The sequence below is a fragment of the Telopea speciosissima genome, chromosome 7 (assembly GCF_018873765.1).
Source record: "Telopea speciosissima isolate NSW1024214 ecotype Mountain lineage chromosome 7, Tspe_v1, whole genome shotgun sequence".
Classification (NCBI taxonomy): Eukaryota; Viridiplantae; Streptophyta; class Magnoliopsida; order Proteales; family Proteaceae; genus Telopea; species Telopea speciosissima.
In genome coordinates, this window is record NC_057922.1 from 9309307 (window position 1) to 9329375 (window position 20069).

At 38.8% G+C, this 20069-nt stretch overlaps 1 protein-coding gene across 1 annotated transcript in view; it reads right to left on the reverse strand.

Moving 5' to 3' along the window:
* The window catches only part of LOC122667591 (kinesin-like protein KIN-7E, chloroplastic), a 53286-nt gene that overhangs the window by 4346 nt on the left and 28871 nt on the right, over positions 1-20069 (reverse strand). Inside the window, exons 13-23 of the mRNA XM_043863926.1 lie at positions 19756-19860; positions 19488-19595; positions 19259-19405; positions 17027-17209; positions 16653-16823; positions 5061-5297; positions 1864-2004; positions 1644-1769; positions 611-661; positions 452-499; positions 60-365 (exon numbers count right to left, since the gene is read on the reverse strand). Of these exons, the coding sequence (XP_043719861.1) occupies positions 60-365; positions 452-499; positions 611-661; positions 1644-1769; positions 1864-2004; positions 5061-5297; positions 16653-16823; positions 17027-17209; positions 19259-19405; positions 19488-19595; positions 19756-19860 (1623 nt within the window). The remainder of the gene's footprint in view (positions 1-59; positions 366-451; positions 500-610; positions 662-1643; positions 1770-1863; positions 2005-5060; positions 5298-16652; positions 16824-17026; positions 17210-19258; positions 19406-19487; positions 19596-19755; positions 19861-20069) is intronic.

Genomic DNA, 20069 nt, shown 5'->3' on the forward strand with positions numbered 1-20069 from the left:
AGCAATGGCCTGTGGTTAAAGATACAAAACATGCCAATAAATAAAATAAAGCAACCAACCTGCATAAGAACTTGAGCATTCAAAGACATATCTCTGTTGCACCTTCTGGAGTCTTCTTGGAATGACATGCCATTTGAGCTTGTAATACATGCGGGTACCTTTACATCAACATTTGTTTCTTCATGTGAACCAAACCCATCCTTCCATTCTCCATTTTTTTGAGATGGTTCCGCTGAACAGTTCCCATGGGTAGTAGCCTCACTATCTGAAATTTTTTTTACGTGACATGAACTTTTATCTAACAAAGAATTAAATTGTTCCCTTAACAGAAGGATAGTTTCCCGCATCTCAGCATTCTCAGAGTTCTGGTACAAATTGCAAAAGATTGTCAGAAAATTGTAATTATAAACCAGAATGAGAAAGGAAGGAACCAGGCAGTAGAAATTCTCACCTTCATCTGCAACTGCTCCTGAAGAATTCTATTATCTGCCGACTTAATCTTCAACATCCAACAAATTAGCAAAACAAACAAGATACAACAGCATAATATAATTAGAATTTGGTTTTAATCATATTATTAGAAGCAACCAACAAGATACAATTAACCAACCTCAAGCTCAAACAGTTTCTCATTAAGCTGAGTAGCAAGTTTGGAAAGAGCCTACAGAAGATAAATTCAATCATTAAAAACAGTAGTTAGAATTGGACGAACTACAAGACAAAATATCGTCAATCAGTGGTTTTTAAGGACCATCGGACCAGACAGTCTCACTGCTCTCAGATTGAATGGACTGTCAACCTTTTTGAGGAGCTGGCCTGTACCAACTAGCTGACTGGACTTTCCTCAAGAAATGTTCACATGTCACAGAACCGTCCAGTTTTGATGGTCAAACAGTTCAACTGTTTGTACTGTCAAAAAAGGTGGAACGCTGCGTATTATTTTTTATTTTTATTTTTTTTCAAATTTATAAGGGTCATGGGTTCAAACTCGAGAACTTTCCGTAACTCACTCAAGGAAACACCACTGCCCAACAAGCCACTGACAGTTATGATTCCAGGAACTATTATATTATATTTAAAATTTATTATTATAACTTAAATATGTAGCAACGGTAAGGTTGCTCCAGTGTGACCAAGTGGTCATGGGTCGAGTCTGGAAACAGCCTCTCTGCGAAAGCAGGGTTAAGACTCTGTACATTATGACCCTCCCCAGACCCCGCAGTGGCGGGAGCCTCGTGCAATGGGTACGTCCTTTTATTATTATAACTTAAATATGTAGCAAAAACCCAGGTAATTGTAAACATATCCTGCACCAGTAGCAGATGGAACGCCACCACGGCAAAAGCCACTGCGGGTGCGTCCTTTTTTTTTGTCAGTTCTGTTAACTTAAACGTCAGTGGCTTTAAACAATACAGAGCTAACAACATGGATGATGACAATGTTGGGTCTATTGTCTTCGTGATTAAGTGCAGGTGTATTTACGTACTTGCACAGACTTAAATTTGGTACAAAGGGACCAATTCATGCATTTATCATCATCCATGTTGTTAGCTCTGTATTGTTTATGGAAATTTAGCACTACTTTACATGCCATTTTTTAGAACGAAGCAGTTGGGGCTGTATATTCACTATGGAACAGTCACCTGAGACATTTCAACACTATTTAATGCATTTGGAGTTGCCTCAATTGAACCAATCATCCTCTGTTCAAGAACACGCATTTGAAGTTTCTTTTCACCGATTTCATCCTTCAACTTCAGCATATGTTCCTGGAAGCAATAAGATCATCAACAAATATCAAATTCTCAAACTCGCCACATTGTCCATTTAGCGAAGAAAATTCACTAGATAGTTTTAGCATACCTGAAGATGCCAATCTTCAGGGTTGCTGGCTGCCTGCTCTGATAATCTTTTCAAAGAACTTGTGCACAAGGCCACCTCTCCGGCCAACATTTTTACCTGCTCGCGGAGTAGATCCATTTGATCCGTTATAGTGGACCCAGTCTGTGAATGTCATTCAGTGAATCAGAGTCCCATACATAAATTGGTACATGAATATGGAGAAGCACCTATCTACCTTATACAATTTTGAAGTTCCAGTATATAACCCAATTTGTAAATGCTGAGAAAGATGATTTAATTGCCAACACAAATGCAAACGATAGAGACTACACAGAAACTTATTGATGCTATGAAGAAACAAAATCAACAACCAAAGAAATACACTCGAAGCTTTTTTTATTTAAGGTAGTTTTGCTGTGTCAACCAATCTGAGATGAAACTATCCAAAGAGAACTATAGGGCCAATAGTTTTTCCTGAGCACCAGCCACCATCAGCAAATCATATCTTTTAATGAGCAAGAACAAGGTTGTTAAAGCAACTAGTTGATACCGAAGTGTTCGGGCCTCTCTATGCAGTGTGTCAGTTAGTCAATGCCAAGTCAATAACAAGTGGACACCAAAAATATTTGTAAAGCTTTTCTTTTGGTAATAAATGGGTCTATCACATACAGATACTAATAATAAAAATGTAAGACGTCAAACAATACCAAGAAAAGGGGGGGGGAGAAAGAGAGAGAGAGAGAGAGCAAAGAAAAAATGTACAGTAACAAAAGTATTGGTGGCCAAAGTCTATAAAAACACAAATAATTCACCTTCAACAACATAAGAAAGCATAGTTCGAGAACTCGCGAGATCTCGCCGAGTTTCTTGGTTTTTCGAATTCCTGAGACGAGACTGCCTACGAGTCTCAAAATGCCAATATCTTGCCGAGATCTCGGATCTCGGTCGAGATCTCAGTTTGACATAGGAAAATGCCCATCTAGGTCCGTTATATGAGTGTCAGAGCTCGAGATCTTGCTGGAAATTCTTGGTATACAAACACCTATCTATGCTAGGAACCAAGACAGACACTTATTTATGGCTAATATCAGTTAAGTAAATGTTTTTGTATTTTTATTTCATTTACTTAAGATATTATTCATAAATAAGCAAATACCCTCCTATTTGAATCCAATAAAAATAGTTAAAAAATCAAATTCCAAAAGGAAAAAAAGTCAACCCCCAGTTCAAGAACAAAAACTGGATTTTCGGCGGTAGGTGCAATTTTCAACTTTCTAATGCTGGGATTTTTCTCAAATCTAAAAATTCCATAAATCTTATGGTAAAACATTGCTAAAAACCAAAAGTGCACTTTCCAACAAGTCCAAGTTTGCTAAAATCTGATTTATATTGAAAGAGTTATGTACCGGTCAAACTTAATTCGGTGTGCGCGAATGCTGTCAAAATCGCTCTGAATGAAAATAGTTTTTTGGACATCAAAACAAATGAATATTTTACCGCACTTTTGGTTTTTAGCAATGTTTTACCATATTAAGATTTATGGAATTTTTAGATTTGAGAAAAACCCAAGCAATAGAAAGTTGAAAATTGCACCAACCGCCAAAAATCCAATTTTTGTTCTTGAACTCTTTTTCCTTTTCGAATTTGATTTTTTAACTATTTTTATTGGATTCAAATAGGGGGGTATTTGCTTATTTATGAATAATATCTTAAGTAATACAAAAGCATTTACTTAAATGATATTAGGCATAAATAAGTGTGTTTGTCCTGTGTCTGTCCTGGTTTCTAGCATAAGTGTCTGTCCTGCTTCCTCACTAACTGAAACTCCTATTTGGACTTTGTTTTTGCAAAATCTGATAGTGTCATTGTGTTTAAATGGCCTAAAATAGGCTGAATACCAAGTTTCAGACCCAAACTAGGTCTAAAACCCACCGAGATGAGGCTTCAAGTCGAGAAAAAAAAAAGTGCACCAACTCGGCAAGATCTCGACTCGACTCGGTTTTTCAAGGGTCCGAGTTGGCACCGAGACCCGAGTTTTCGAACCTTGTAAGAAAGCTAGAAGCCCACATAATAGTATCTCACTATCCCATAGCCCCCATAGCTTCAATAAAACTTATTTCCATTCACTGACACATAGATATGACACCATAAGAGTATAAAATAATGTATTATCTTAAATTATGTTACAAACATGTGATGCCAAAACAATTAAAGAATGGGAAAAAGAACTCTGTTCAGGAGCATGGCCTACGCCAGCGCTCCCATGTCTCTCTCTCTCCTCCCCTTGTGAAAAGACATCTCTGCCCCTTGTTTTGGGGAGGAGAGAGATAGACACAGGGAGCGCTGGTGTAGACCGCGCTCCCGGACAGAGAACCACTTCCCTTAAAGAATATACAGGATATTTTTTCGATGCACACAATTTGATCGACTAGATAAAAAAGCAACATGACACAAACCATCAACTAGCTGCACCTCAGCAACAATTGCCTACTCATAGCCCAATCAGTTATTGACTATCCCAAATGCTTAGTCACTTGCTAAGGAAACACAAAGTCAATGCCTTGATAATCGTGGAACAAAATAAGGAGTAAAAATCAGAAAATCTCTACTGTTACGAACCATATTAGCAATGGATCATATAACTAAGGAATAAATATAATTGCCTTGGAAAAAAATGATTGACATCACATTGTAAACATGCCAGGGGCCATGACTTTATTATCCTTAGCCATGGCATTAAAAGGATTGTTATGTAAATTTCAAGAACCCGCAAAGGATATTTGATCGGGAATTCCTATAATTCATGTCACACTTCTGTAAATCTAAAACCACCACAAAAGAATTGAAGGCAAAAGCTAAAAGCTCCAACAGTGTAGACTTAAGGTAAAACAATTGTTCTTCCTTCTTCATGTAGGAAGTTGTGAAGTATCTCATAATATATTACCAGAACTACATTAGTTTATGTGAGTGAATAAACTTCACACACCAGCGCACAAAGGCCACAAAAAAAAAATACTGAAATTAATGGAAGAATAGATGAGAAATTGTAGGAAATACCAAATTACAGGAAGTTAGAAACAGTAGAGCGAAAAACTTTCAAAAACAAACAAAACAGAAAATGAGACATGTTGGTCTTCCCTCAGCGTATTTATCAGTACCAGGTAAATTAAGAGAAGAGAAAAGAAAAGGTAAACTAACAATTAGTTGTTTTCACTCACTGGTGGCAGTGGACGCCGTCTAACAGTTGCACCAAACAGTTCACCTGCTTGGGTTTTTTCTGGAAATGAGTCAACAATTGGACAATCATCACTCCTTCTACTCACTGATTTTCGCCTCCCTTCCTTCAAGTCATTTTGTAGAAATTTTTGTTGTGATGCTTGTGAAGATGCAGGTGATCCACTAGCAGAGGTCTCACTATCAGCTCCAGGTGATAATCCACTAAGTTGCTCAGGCTTCTGCACAAGAAGTACATCAATAAGTGTTCAAGAGTCCCAATCAGTTAGGCATGACAGATCAGCTCTGACACAGACTGAACAGACCAAGTGAACAAGACACAGCAGTTGGGGGGTGAGGGAGAAATGAGGCTGATGATTAAGCATAAGTTTATAAGAAACAATCTTGTTGGAATAAACTAATAACAAATATATGATGTCAAATGGTTAAACCCAGAGAATACAAAGAAACCAAATTCTTAACTTTTCATTGTATGGAGAAGCCAAGAGAAAATATTAAGTGATCTTTTCTCCCAGTTTTCTATTGGTGACCTAAATATTTAGTCAATAAAAAAAAGAAAAGAAACAAGTAAGAACCAGAAAGGCAGAAACAAAACACAAGGCTGCACAATGAGAACACTAATCAAACTCATATTCTGATTACAGGTTTACTACATGTTGAAATAGGCTATTTACCCCGATAGGGGTAATTAGTCCTAGTTGTATTATGATTTACCCTTCTTTTGTTTTCTCTTTTTTCTCTTTTTTCTGTTTTTCCCCCCCTCAGCCGATCTCTATTTTTGTATTCCTAGTTGGATTAGGAATTCCTAATAGGATTAGGCTGAGGTGGCATTCCTACTTCTACTGTGACTAATTGTAATTCAGTTTATTATAAATAAAGGGCCTGGATGATCTATTTTTATCATCTAAGCATTCAGTTCTACAGAGTTTTAACATGGTATCAGAGCAGAAACAGATCTAAGAAGAAGCTTTCAAGTTTTTCTCTGGTTTTTTCCTCTCCTCCCTCCCACGATTTCTGGTTTCTCCCTTCTCCATCACTCTCGGCTCCTCTCTTCCATTCAGGGCAGCACCTATGAGGTGATCTAATGAAGATTTAGATGCTGTGCTTGCATTCACCTCATTGAAGATTTCAGTTTACTGGTGTTGCCTACTGCCGACAGGTTCCCTCCACCATTGGAGATCGAGTTCTTCCCACAAAGCTGAAGATTGATTTCTGTTTTTTTTGGAGATTGGTTCCTGCTATTCCTGGCACACACCTCTTCCTGTTTAAAGACTGCAGTATCGAATCAAGACAAAACAGATTCAGATCTGCAATTTTTCTCCAACAGTTTTTTTGCCCTAATTTTTGCAAAAATTAGGGCTTCTTATTGGCTGGTCAGAATCAGTTCCTTTTTTGAGGACTTGTTCTCCACTACAAGAGGGAAACTCGACCTCAGTTTCACCCTTTTCTGACGGTTAATTTTTTGGGAATTTCAAAACCCATTTGCTGTACATCATGTCTGATCTGACTTCAGCTGATTCAGATGGATCCACTCATTCGGAGTATCTTCCTTTTGCTTCCCCAACTAAATTAGATGGAACTAATTACCTGCTGTGGTCTAAATCTATCTATCTCACCATTGCTGGCCGTGGTTATACAGGCCACCTTACAGGCAGCCTCGTGAAACCTGATGAAGAGGGGCCTGCACAGAATCAATGGTTATCTCATGACTCTATGGTAATGTCATATCTCATCCATTCTATACACTCTTCCATTGCACCTGGTTATCTTCTCCTCGACACTGCTGCTCAGATATGGAAAGCTGCTAAGGAAACCTATTCCCAGGTAGGGAATGATGCACAGGTATATGAGTTACGGAAGAAAATTCATGAGACTAAACAGAATGAGTTGACTCTCTCTCAATATTATGCTGAACTTCGTAAGTATTGGCAAGAACTTGATCATTACTCGGATTAGCGACCCACCTCTGCTACTGATATTGCTGCCTATAGAAAACAAGTTGACAAAATCCGAGTTTATGACTTTTTGGCTGGTCTCAATGTCGAATATGATCCAATAAGAATACAAATTCTCGGTAAGGATCCTTTTCCTACACTCGAACAATCATATGAACTGGTTAACATTGAAGACCGACATCGTTCAGCTATGCTCCACTCTCCCCCTACTGACCGATCAGCTTTACAAGCTGGGGCTGGTTCGACCTCTACTACTTCTGACACATCCAAAGCCGAAAAAACAACAGTTAAATGTGAGCATTGTGGCTGATTGTGGCACACTAAGGCCACCTGTTGGAAGATACATGGTAAACCAGCCGACTTTGATGCTAAACGTGTTGCTCGAAAATCGAAAAACAAAGCTAATCATACTGAGACTGTCACTCCAGCTCCTCCTACTGACACTAGACTGTCCAAGGAAAAACTTCAGGCTTTCCGTCGTATGTTACAGGCTTCTGCTGCTTCTACTACATCAACATCTGCCAACTCTTCCACACCTCCAGGTTCACATTTAGCCCACTCAGGTATTTCATTTGCTGGTCATTGTGCATCAGTAGTCTCCTCTCCCTGGATCATAGACTCAGGTGCCACTGATCATATGACTGGATCCTCCAGCCTCTTTACTCGTTACTCTCCTCCATCTGGTAAAGATAAAGTACAGGTGGCTGATGGCTCTCTCTCTTCTATCTCTGGGAAGGGCTCTATCAGTTGCACCCCTTCCTTACCTTTATCCTCTATTTTACATATTCCTAAATTTACCACTAATCTTCTTTCCACCAGTAGCCTTACCCGTGATTTAAATTGCAAAGTGACTTTTTTTCCTTCTCACTGTGTGTTTCAGGATCTGGCAACGGGGGCGACGATTGGATGTGGTAAGATGCATGGTGGATTGTACCTGCTTGATAATGGGAGTCCTACTTCACCACCACCTTTGGCTTCTCCCATACATCAAAGCACGTTAGTTTCTTCTGAAGTTCAACAATGGCATAATAGACTAGGTCATCCCCCTTTAGAAACATTATCCCTTTTATTTCCAGCATTAGCTAAAGAATGTCATAAAAACGATTTTTTTTTGTGAAGCCTGTGTTTTGGCTAAACAACATCATTCTACTTATTCCATTTCTAATAAAAGAAGTCCTTCTCCTTTTACTCTTATTCATTCTGATGTTTGGGGTCCTAGCCGAAAACCATCTCTCAAAGGCCATCGTTGGTTTGTTTCTTTTATTGATTGTTATTCTAAGAGTACGTGGGTTTACTTAATGCACAACAAAAGTGACGTTTTTTCCTGTTTTCAAATTTTTCATAAGATGATTCAAACCCAATACAATGCCACTCTCAAGATATTGCGGAGTGACAATGGTAAAGAATACATGGATGGTCAGTTCCAAAACTACCTTGCTGCCCATGGTATACTCCATCAAACCAGTTGTGTCGATACCCCAGCTCAAAATGGTGTGGCTGAAAGAAAAAACCGCCACCTCCTTGAGGTGACTCGGGCTTTTATGTTTGCCCATTCTGTCCCTCCCCAATATTGGGGAGATGCTGGCCTAACTGCTGCCTATCTCATCAATAGGCTACCTACCCGAGTCCTTGACTCTGACACCCCTGCCTCTTTACTGCAGGGTTCCTCCTCCTTTGTCGTCTCACCTAAAGTTTTTTGTTGTGTCTGTTATGTTCGGGATACTCGCTCTCCTGGCAAGCTCGAACCCCGTGGGGTCCGTTGTATTTTCTTGGGATATTCTCCATCCCAAAAGGGATATAAGTGTTACCATCCTCCTACACGTCGTACCTTCACCAGTATGGATGTTGTCTTTCATGAATCTCTCTCCTATTATCCATCCACACCTCTTCAGGGGGAGACTTTCAGTGAAGATGTGATGGTTGACCTTCCCGTACAGACCCAGACCAGGGACCAACCACCTGTTGATCCCACCCCTCAACCGATTATTGCGTCCACCCCTCTTCCCTCTGCCGGTGCCCAACCGGTTTTTCCCCAGGGGGAGCACTTAGAAGATGTCTCTGCTGGTTCCCCACAGGATTTTCCCCAGGGGGAGAACTTAGAAGATGCTGAAAATCCTATTGGTGACAATTCCCTTCAGGGGGAGATGACTCCAGTCCAACAAACCATTAGGGAATTTCAGAAGAAAATTAACGACTCTAATCTCAAAACCTATCACAGGGGACATTCCAAATACAAGCAGCTCCCATCCACTACAGCACCGGCACCACCACAGTTGTCGACCCTGGAACCAGATCAAACCCCAGGTAACATATCTTCTCCTTCTTCTCCTGATTTACCTATTGCTCATCGTAAAGGTATTCGGGCTTGTACCCAGCATCCCATTTCTCATGTTGTCTCTTATGACTCCCTTTCTCCATCCTTTCGTACATTTGTCTCTTCTCTTTCTTCTATTCGTATTCCCCAAAATTGGCAGGAAGCTTTTACAGATGGAAAGTGAAAAGCAGCAATGATGGAAGAAATGCAAGCCTTAAAAAAGAATGATACATGGGAACTTGTGGTTCTACCTCTAGGAAAGAAACCAGTTGGATGTAAGTGGATGTTTGTGGTGAAACAGAAGGTAGATGGCACTATGGATCGATACAAAGCACGTTTGGTTGCAAAGGGATTTACTCAGACTTATGGGATCGATTATCAGGAGACTTTTGCACCAGTTGCGAAACTAAACACCGTCAGAGTGCTACTTTCTTGTGCAGTGAATCTAGGCTGGGAATTACAACAATTAGATGTGAAGAATGCCTTCCTCCATGGAGAACTTGACGAGGAAGTATATATGGACATTCCACCAGGTTTCTCTTGTGATAAAACCAGCGGGAAAGTTTGTAAATTGAAGCGTGCTTTATATGGGCTGAAACAGTCCCCCCGTGCTTGGTTTGGACGATTTCACAAGGCAATGGTCTCTGCGGGTTACAATCAAAGCAATACTGATCATACCCTATTTATCAAGAAAAATGGTGAAAAGGTAACCATCCTAATAGTTTATGTGGATAATATTGTGGTGACAGGGAATGATAGTCATGAAATCACCCAGTTGAAGACGTACCTTGGACAAGAATTTGAAATAAAGGATCTGGGAAACCTAAAGTACTTTCTAGAGATAGAAGTTGCTCGGTCTTCTAAAGGCATCTTTCTTTCTCAAAGGAAGTACATCCTAGATTTATTGACTGAGACTGGGATGCTAGGGTGTCATCCTGCTGATACACCTATGGATGCTATTACCAGACTTAAAGAAAAGGAAGGAACACCGGCCAACAAAGGTCGCTATCAGAGATTGGTTGGTACTCATACAAGACCCGACATTGCAGTATCTGTAAGTATGGTCAGTCAATTCATGCATGATCCGCATTCCTCTCACATGGATGCTGTTATCCAGATTCTTCGGTATTTGAAGTCATCACCGGGTAAAGGAATTCTTTTGTCTCCAAATGATCATCTTCGTGTCGAAGCATATACTGATGCAGATTGAGCTGGTTCCTTTGATCGAAAGTCCATTTCTGGCTATTGCTCATTTATTGGTGGCAACCTTGTTACATGGCGTAGTAAAAAGCAGAACGTAGTGGCAAGGTCTAGTGTTGAAGCTGAGTTTCGTGCTATGTCACAAGGTATTTGTGAGATGTTATGACTCAAGAGTTTATTACATGATATTGGTACTCCTGTTCCTCTTCCCATGATGTTATATTGTGACAACAAGGCTGCTATTAGCATTGCTCACAACCCTGTTCAGCATGATCGTACCAAGCATGTGGAGGTTGACAAGCATTTTATTAAAGAGAAGTTGGAAGGGGGACTGGTGTGTGTTCCTTTTGTGCAGTCTGCTGACCAGCTTGCTGATGTGTTCACTAAAGGCTTAAGTGGAAAGGTTTTTCATCTTATTCTGGTCAAGTTGGGCATGGTTGATATTTATGCTCCAACTTGAGGGGGAGTGTTGAAATAGGCTATTTACCCGATAGGGGTAATTAGTCCTAGTTGTATTATGATTTATCCTTCTTTTGTTTTCTCTTTTTTCTCTTTTTCTGTTTTTTCCCCCCTCGGCCGATCTCTATTTTGGCATTCCTAGTTGGATTAGGAATTCCTAATAGGATTAGGCTGAGGTGGCATTCCTACTTCTACTGTGACTAATTGTAATTCAGTTTATTATAAATAAAGGGCCTGGATGGTCTATTTTGATCATCTAAGCATTCAGTTCTACAGAGTTTTAACACTACAGCTTCTTTAGGCTTGAGCATAATTTTTAAAAATAGACTGGACCTAAAACCAAAAAAAGAGGCCAGTTCTAATTTTAGTAGTTTTTCCAGGCTTTTTCCAGTTTTGGAATGGTTTTGGCCTTTAGAACAGATCAGAAAAGAGGATGGTTCCAGTTTTTCAGGCACAACTGCTGCTCTGATCTGGTTATAAAATCTATGGGCCCGAGTTGCCCCTTTCTCTCAGAAAATTATACTTTCATACCTAAAATGCATAAATTATTCATAAATAATCAAAAAGAGGTTTTCCTTCTCAAGATAAGTTTGGCCTAGTTCAACATTACTTTTCGTTTTTTCCTTTAAGAGAGAAGAAAAATATAAGTATCCTCCCTTCATATAAGATATGTCTTATCAACAATGGAGGTTCTATTTCAACTGCAGTAGCCAAAAGCAAACTCCCTAATTCCTTAGTGACTCAACTGACTGAACTATGCCTTATCGCAACTAATGGGGGTCTGCCAGATGGTTCCTCTTTTACTATCCCAATCAATTTAGACTGATAACCGTTTAGAAGATGTAACAAAAAATATGTGAAATTAATGAGGAATTTTTCTTCGGGAGGGATGCTGAAGAGGGGAAGGATAAGCCTCCTTAAGTAAATTCCAGACCTTTTTTGGCCTCATGGTAGTTTGCCATCTGCTCTAAACATGGATTCCCCAGTAATGTATGGGATTCACAAAGCACCACTACGGGAACTTAATGCAGGCCCAATCCAAAAATTGCTCCTATTTTAATATCTATGGGGCATGGAATTTTAATTCTTTGGGGTTTATTTTATTTTATTATTTGCACTGGGCTGAATTATAAGACCCAAAAGTGGGGGTCTAAAGGGGTATACGAAAATAGATATTTAATTAGTACTTAGTAATGGGGTCCATTAGGTGTTGTGGTTGGCTTTAGTCTAGTCATTAAAAAGTTATATTTTGGTTAGTTGTGTGGGACACAAGTTTACCCAAGTGATTTAGAAGCCTTAGACTTAACAATTCTGATTAGTTAATATTTGAGAGTCCTCATTAGTTAAATTAGTATAGCTACCTAAGAGCTTTTAGATTTAGGAGACTTTCTTTCTTCTTTTTTTCTTATAAATATGTAACCCCCTCCCCCACATGATGGTTAATGGAATAGAATGCAGAATTTGGATTTGAATTGTGTAGCCAATAAGGCCTATTCTATTCTCTCTCTTCTCCATATCCGTAACTTCTCCCTCTCTCCTTTTCTTCAGTTACTGATCACGGGCATAGTTGTCACGGCGTCTAGGCAACCCAAGACGGTGGAGGGGGCCTAGACGCAAGGCAAAATCAACAAGGCGTCTAAGTCGCCCACCTAGGTGGCCAAGGCACCTGGGTGCCTAGGCATCACATAGGCAATGCCTTGCCAACTATGTTCACGGGTACTGTTCACAGTCCCATAACCGCCCCTATCTCTTCTCTTTCTTTCCCTAATGCAGGCCTACTGAAACCAGCAAATTAGCAAGCCTTTTTCAACCTTGGTTTACTAGGAAATAGTTTAGATTTGAGCTTTGGAGCAGCTGATCTATCTCTGATTCCTTAATTGGAATCTAGGATTGGCTGGCTGCATCAAAACTCATCAAAAACATTAGTAGTATTTTTCAGGATTACTCATTCTATTAGAAATGTCTGTGGAATGAGAACATTGTAAGGTTCTGGGAAGATTAGTATCAGGGAATGCTTCTCTGAAAGAGTCCTTCCCTGGCCTAAGGGAGTTGACTTAGAATCCAAGGGTTGGGAAAGAATTTAAGTATGAAATTTTTTTTGGTAAATGAATATATTACCGAACCCCAAAAGGGGGAAAGGAAAGGGGAACCAATGTACAAGACATAGTTGTCATGGCGCCACCATGGCATCCTGGCGCTGGAGAAAGTTGCATGGCGACCTACGCCATGGCGTCCATCTTTGATTTCTTCTTCCTGTCTCTCTTTCGCTCTTCGATTTCTTCTTCCTGTCTTCGATTTCTTCTTCCCTCTTCGATTTCTTCTTCGATTTCTGAATTTTCTTCTTAAAACTTGAGAAACAATAGAGAAAAAATAAAACATGGCTTGAGTATACATCTATGAAAACATTAAAAATAGAGAAAATAAAAAATAAAACATGGTCAACATGCTCGTCATGGCGGGCGACATGTTGATATATCGACGTAACACCCCTCCACCGACTTGGATCGCCGTGACGCCGTGACAACTATGGTACAAGAAGGAAAGAAAAGAAAGAGAGAAGGGAAAGAGATAAAAAAAAAGGGGGGGGGGGGAGGCGGCCAGCCAGCCTACGCAGAGGAAGGGGTCCACAGAAGGGCAGTATCAAGGCCCCAAAAAATCAAAATGTGTCTATTCTTGAAGTTATCTTTACAATGACGCTGCCGGATACAGCTAAGCTTGGAAGAAACATCGGAGGAGATGGCTTTCCAAATCGTATCGAAAGATCTAGATTTGGAAGTCCATCTCCTAATATTCCTCTCCAACCAGATATGGTGAACTGCAGCACTAAAAACAAGCTTCCCAATAGTGTCACAAATAGAGTTCCCTGGGAAATTCTTGAGCAACCAAAGCCATTCACGGTCGAAATTTAAAGTGTACAGATCCTTTTAGAATACTATAGGATGTTTATATGTGAAGGAAGTGCCAAAACAAAAGAGTTTGGACTTAAATTATACTTCTAAATCCCTATTTGTTCCAACTATAAAATGTTAAAGCCTCAGGACCCTAAGAATATTGCATGCACCTATGGAATACAAAGCACTGCCCATAAGAAAGTTTTGACACAGGATACCTATGAAAAGAGGATACTGGGTTAATGCCTTTTGCCATATATTTGCCTCGTGTAAAGAAGATGGTGAATTCTTTCTTAGCTGTTTCTCTGCCAAGAAAGCTTGGTATCATATGATCATTTCCTTATGGTGTTTCAGATAAGCTGTGTTCCTACGGGGAGTTGATGTATTTTGGGTACTTTGCAACTTTCCGATCAAGAGGCAAATTATTCTGGATAGCTAGATTATCAGCCATGGTGTTTCTCATGGAGCGTAATGCCAGATCATCACAAGATATGCTTTACTCGGCACAGGTAATGATCTATCTACAAAGCAACGATTAGAGTAGCTTATCAGGTGCTAGAAGATTAGAGGGTGGAAGCCTGTAATTGATTCCAAGCATAGAACTACGGTCTCCTTCCCTAGAAGGACTTGTGAAATTGAATTTTGATGCATGCTCAATGGATTGCCCAGAACCTTCTAGAATTGGAATGTTTAAGACAGCTGCAAGGGAGGTAATTGGGTCCATTCCAAGCTAATGGAGAAAGCAATCTTCAACTGTGGGTAGTGCTTTCTTGACATTTTGTGCTCGAGTTCTGTTATCAAGTAAGGATTTGTCCATATCATTATGAAAAGGACTTCTCAAGTGTCAAGCAGGTGGATGAGGAACAAGAGGATGGGCCATGGAGATTTTCCCAATTCCCACACTACAAAACATATCAGAACTACAAGACATATCAAAAAACTTATTATCTCAGCTAACTCCTTGTTGTAATGCAGGGCAACAACGACTATTGACATGGAGGATATCTTGGTTAAACAAGGGGCTGTGAGGCTGTGACTGTGCTTTGGGCCTTCTTCTTCTATGAGGTTCTAAGAGAAGGTTTATTGTATTTATATTGTAGCATTGGAAAGCTATGAACCAATTTCCTAAGGGGGTGTGCTACTTTTCTTTTTCTTTTTTTTCTTTTTTTTATAGATCTAAGTGAGTGTACTATTACATTGATTATCTTGCATAAATTCATTCAGTTATTTATCAAAAAAATTTAGTTTGAACTTTCCAAGTAAAAATGATCCAAACCCTTTTTTTTCCCTCTTGGGAACAAGGGCTTTGATACAATGAGCAAGCTCTTCATGGAGGTTGGTTCGGAGATTTTGTAGAGAGAATGTTGCTCATGTTGAAGAGTGGTAACTGTTAAATTAAGGGTGGATTCCAGGAGCGTGGTACTCGAGAAATTAGGCACCTCATGTAGTTGGGTGTAGACACTTTTAAAATTATGAAAAACTTAAGACCTTGGGAGTTCATCCAAGAAGAGAAAGAAACAACTTTTCACTTTGTTTTACAGCTGTAAAATTTTCAAGGTGTTTTGGTATTACAATATGGATATTTCCAATGCGTCATGGGCAACTCCTAGAGATACCAAGGCACTGTTCACTCATTCTCCGGCAGTAAAGTTTGGTTAGAAGGCAACGTTTATGGAAGAGAATTCATCATGCCATCAATTGGTGCATGTGTGGAGGAGATAATCATGGCAAAAGTTACGACACTCCTAGTTTATGTTTGGTTGTAGGTTCCTATCTAGTAGATTGGGCCTAAGAGTGCAAGTGATCCGGGCCTGGGTTGGTGAATTGATAAATTTTGAACCTTAAGCCCAAGCTGAGCTTGAGCTGGCTCATTTTGATTCAAAAGTGAATCCATATTTGGCCCAACTTGAACCTTCTAAATTTGGGCTTAACAGAAGGAAATTTGCTGTGAGGGACCAATCAGAGTTTGGTGATAATAGGTGGGCATTGATTTAAAAACTAGTCCAACAAAATACATCTGTTGTACCATCTTTTGGTCTTCTTTGAACCTTTTCTACGTATTTTTCACATTGTAATGAGCTGCTATGTAAGTCATCCAAAACCTAGGCATTGTAGGGAAACAGGACTTAAATCTTTGTAATATTATGAAATTACACTTATACCAAATGAAAAAAAAAACAAGGAATGTCCAAAAAATGCTAATGAAATTAATCCAACAAAATAAATGTGAATGCCAAATCCAGTCCAGAGATCGTGCTCAGCTATGACTCTAGGCATCCATGTGTTACGGATGCTGCTTAAAATCAATCATATAAAAATTAAGCTTATTCATCAAATTCATCTACCAATTCAAGAGCACTTAATCCAATCCAGCACAGAATGATAGAACAGATTTTGTAGACTATCACTTGAATACAAGCTGACACCACCAAATTGTCTTCAGTTTCAAATACCAGCTTGTGTATTTACTAAGACATTTGGCTATATGGAAACCTTAGAAGTGTATCAAGAAAGTGAACATGTTAGAAAATTCTACTAACAGAGATAGATAGATAGATTATAGATAGATACATGGACATGTAGAGAGGCACAGAGAGAAATGAGGGGGGGAATGCATACGAATATGTCATAAACCCCCTTTTCTATTTCCCCCCCCCCCCCCAACTTGTTTTTCTCTTCCTCCGTCAAGATAATTTATTTGCAAGAAAAATGCCTACAACAGGGGTGAAAGGTAGTTGAATACAGACGAGAAATTACCCTCAGTTTAAACCAGCCAAGCATTCCACGCCTTCTGCTTTTTCTGTCATCTTTAGCCAACTCATCTAAATTACTGAAATCACATCTTCCTTCTGCAGAAAATTCTGAATCAAGGCTAACAGTGTCATCATCCAGCATGTATTCCCGTTTTCTATCTGGCAAATATGCTAGCTGCATCAATAATGCACCTTAGTAGAATGTAAAATCAAGAAGAAAAAAAAGTTTTAAAAAGAAAAAAACAAAAGAAGATAGATGCAATTCGGTTGCGAAAAGATAAGAAATATGATATCCATAAGTGAATTACTCGAAAGATGTATGGATCTTATACAGAAAGAAATCATTCTGTATAGTTCAGAATTCAGATAATCAAGCACCTCATCTTCTCCGAAAGAGTGCCTTCGTCTATGGCCAGCCTTTTCAGGAATACTTGATGATATTGAATTCTTTGTGGAAACCAAGATTAGCTTTGTTAATCGTTGAATTCTTCCCATCAAAGCAGCCTTAGCCTGTTCCTCCTCTTCCAATCTTGACTGCAATTTAACTTGGCCAGCTTCCAGCTGCAAAACCAAAAAAAAAGATTTAAAATAGTGTAGTGAAGGCACCAACAAATCATCTTTGAAGTGCACTACATCAAACAATTGAAATAGGGTCTCAAACATGCAATATCATAGTGTCAAGAAGAATTTGGTTCTGAGAAGTAAATAGAATAAACATGGCTAGATGACACTAGCACATTTGGTACAGAGCAAATATCTTAAGAACTAATCATCCAAGCCAAGTAGAAAAGCATAAGATGCCACAAGTAATGAATAAACTAGATCCAGAAAATATCCTAAGAGGAAATTTGTGAAACAACTATTTAAGCTTACAAAACATCACTTTTTTCGCTAAAAGGATCATTTGTACTGAAGAAGAAAGAAAAAATAGAGTACATCAAAGAAAACTGGGCTAAGCCAGACACAACTACAGTCCAGCCAAGACAAGCAGAATAAGAAATAAAAAGAGATTAACAATTCAAGAACATAAGTCCAGATACCACACAAGAAGTGCACGTTAGAATAAGCAAGCAATCAACTGATAGTATAATATAAAACTTAAGCCTGAGAATGATCGGTGTTCTAACAGATACATGTTCGTACTGTAGTTGGTTTGCAAAAGAGTAACCAACACATAATTCGAGGTCAACATTCAGCAAAAATCATTAAAAGCTCATTGTATTTCCGTCGCATTAATAAGTCTGGATTGAGAATACTGAAATACTAGAGTGAAGCAAGAGAAATATTGCATCCCTAGGCTCTCCTAAACTTGCAGAGTAATGAGTACCTACAAATCCATCACAAATCTATTTTTTGTATCAAACTAAAGATCCTCCACATCCTGCTTCCATTAATACACACCACAATTATCCATGATGAAGGGCATTGATTGGTCTTAATAAAGGTATAACAACTTTTAGTGTCATATTTCTATATGGAATTCCATCCTCATCTATAATTTTTTTTTTTTAAATTGGTTTATGTATCCAAGTGTATCTAAATAGGGAATTGCATCATATACTTCTATCTTGTATTTTTATTTATTTTATTTTTTTTGGGAGGAGGGGGGGGGGGGGAGCTTGTATTGTTTGGTCTGCTTAGATTTGCAAGCTTTCTTCTTGGTTTTGGTATTATTTTGGACCAAGGCATCCCTTAGTACACACCTAGAACGCAGCATGAATAAGTTTATGCTACAATTGTAGGGCAGAGCAAAAACTTACTGACACACAATGCAATCAACAATGAACAACTGCAGTTTGCTGAGAGAGCTTAATGGTAAGATTCATTTCGCTCTCTACACCTGGAATTGTAGAACAACTGATAAGAGTAACAAAAAGGAAAGCCCAAGAAGATTCCATAACCTAGCTCTTCATCAATAGAAGTTTAATGAAAACATGAGTACTTAACCGCACCCCTTTTCAGGATGTAAATAGAACAGGCAGAATATAACTTGCACATTGTGATGCCAAACGTGGTAGAATCATGGCTTAACCAGTAGAGTTTATGTTATCAGAAAAAAAAATCCTTATTGTACCACAGATGTCTGGCTTAAACCCCCTACTGAAAGTAGGAATTTGCATTAAAAAGTGTTCGATCTGTCAACCTAACTACACTAGTAAACACGTTACCCTGCCAGAAAGTGAACAGTTTGATATTATAACCTAGCTATAACATATAGGAAAACATTCATCAAAAGTAAATAATATATGGGAAAACCTCCAGCTTCTGCGGAGGTTACAACCAGATATAATCCCTGGACTCATAAGAATTTTAGGAATTTTGAAGGTTTGTTTCTTGTCTTATACGATTAGAGGGGAATTTTGCTATCAGTGGAGTTTACTCATTTTCCTTTTCTGAGCGGGGGACCTACACTTTTGGTAGGGGGGGTAACGTCAACCTCTTCTATCTTTGGCTCTTCTATCCAATAGAATAATTTTTCACTAATCGAGAAAGGATTTCAAATTTCAGTGATAGCAAAATTTTGATGAATGTTTTCCATTCAGTAAGTTAGGAACTCAAATAATCAGTGAAGGAAAATATTAATCATTCAGTAACATTATTAGCACAAACCTGAAGTTTCAAATTAACAAGATCTTCTTGGCTAGACTCAATGAGATATGGTTTTTCCATCATACCACGCTTTAATTGCTGAAGCTCTTGCTTTAAGTTGGAAATTTCCCTCTGATACTTTTTAATGAGAGACTTCTCATCCATGATCTAAAAAGTACAATGCATGAGAATTAATTAATCCAGCGGCCCATGGTCAAAATTCACATATGCCACAAACTTAAAAACTTACCTTGTTCTGAGAAGCTTTAATTTCCATATGCTTGCTCCGATGTGCAAACTTTAGTGTATTATGAGTCTCTTCACTACTGCTAGAAGCAGGAGTCACGGTACAGATAAGCTACAGATAAGAATTCAGAGAAGAAAGATTCAGTCACAGAAAAAGCAACAATACTACATTCCTAACATTAGTCTGCTTCCCAGCTTCCACTGGCCCATGAAAACAGTGCAAATGAAGAAATGATCTGTTGAAGAAAAAAAATTAATGACAAGAAACTCACAGAAATTTGTCCATGACCACTAAGAGAAGACTGCAGTAAACGGGTGAGTTTTGAATCTCGATAAGGAACATGTGTAGCTTTGTCATCTGTTAGTTTGGAAATAACCTGAAAGGAAGTAGATTCATTTAATCATTACATTTTATGTTAGAAAAGTCGCTCAAAGGCCATCTAATCACCAACCAGGTGTACATTCAATAAAATCTCTTTGAACAGTGTAGTATATACAGATTGGAAGTTAGAGTTATTACCAAGTCAAATTATTTTGTTACTGTCACTAATTCTAAAATTATGAAGGTCAAGATCTGTCGGAACTC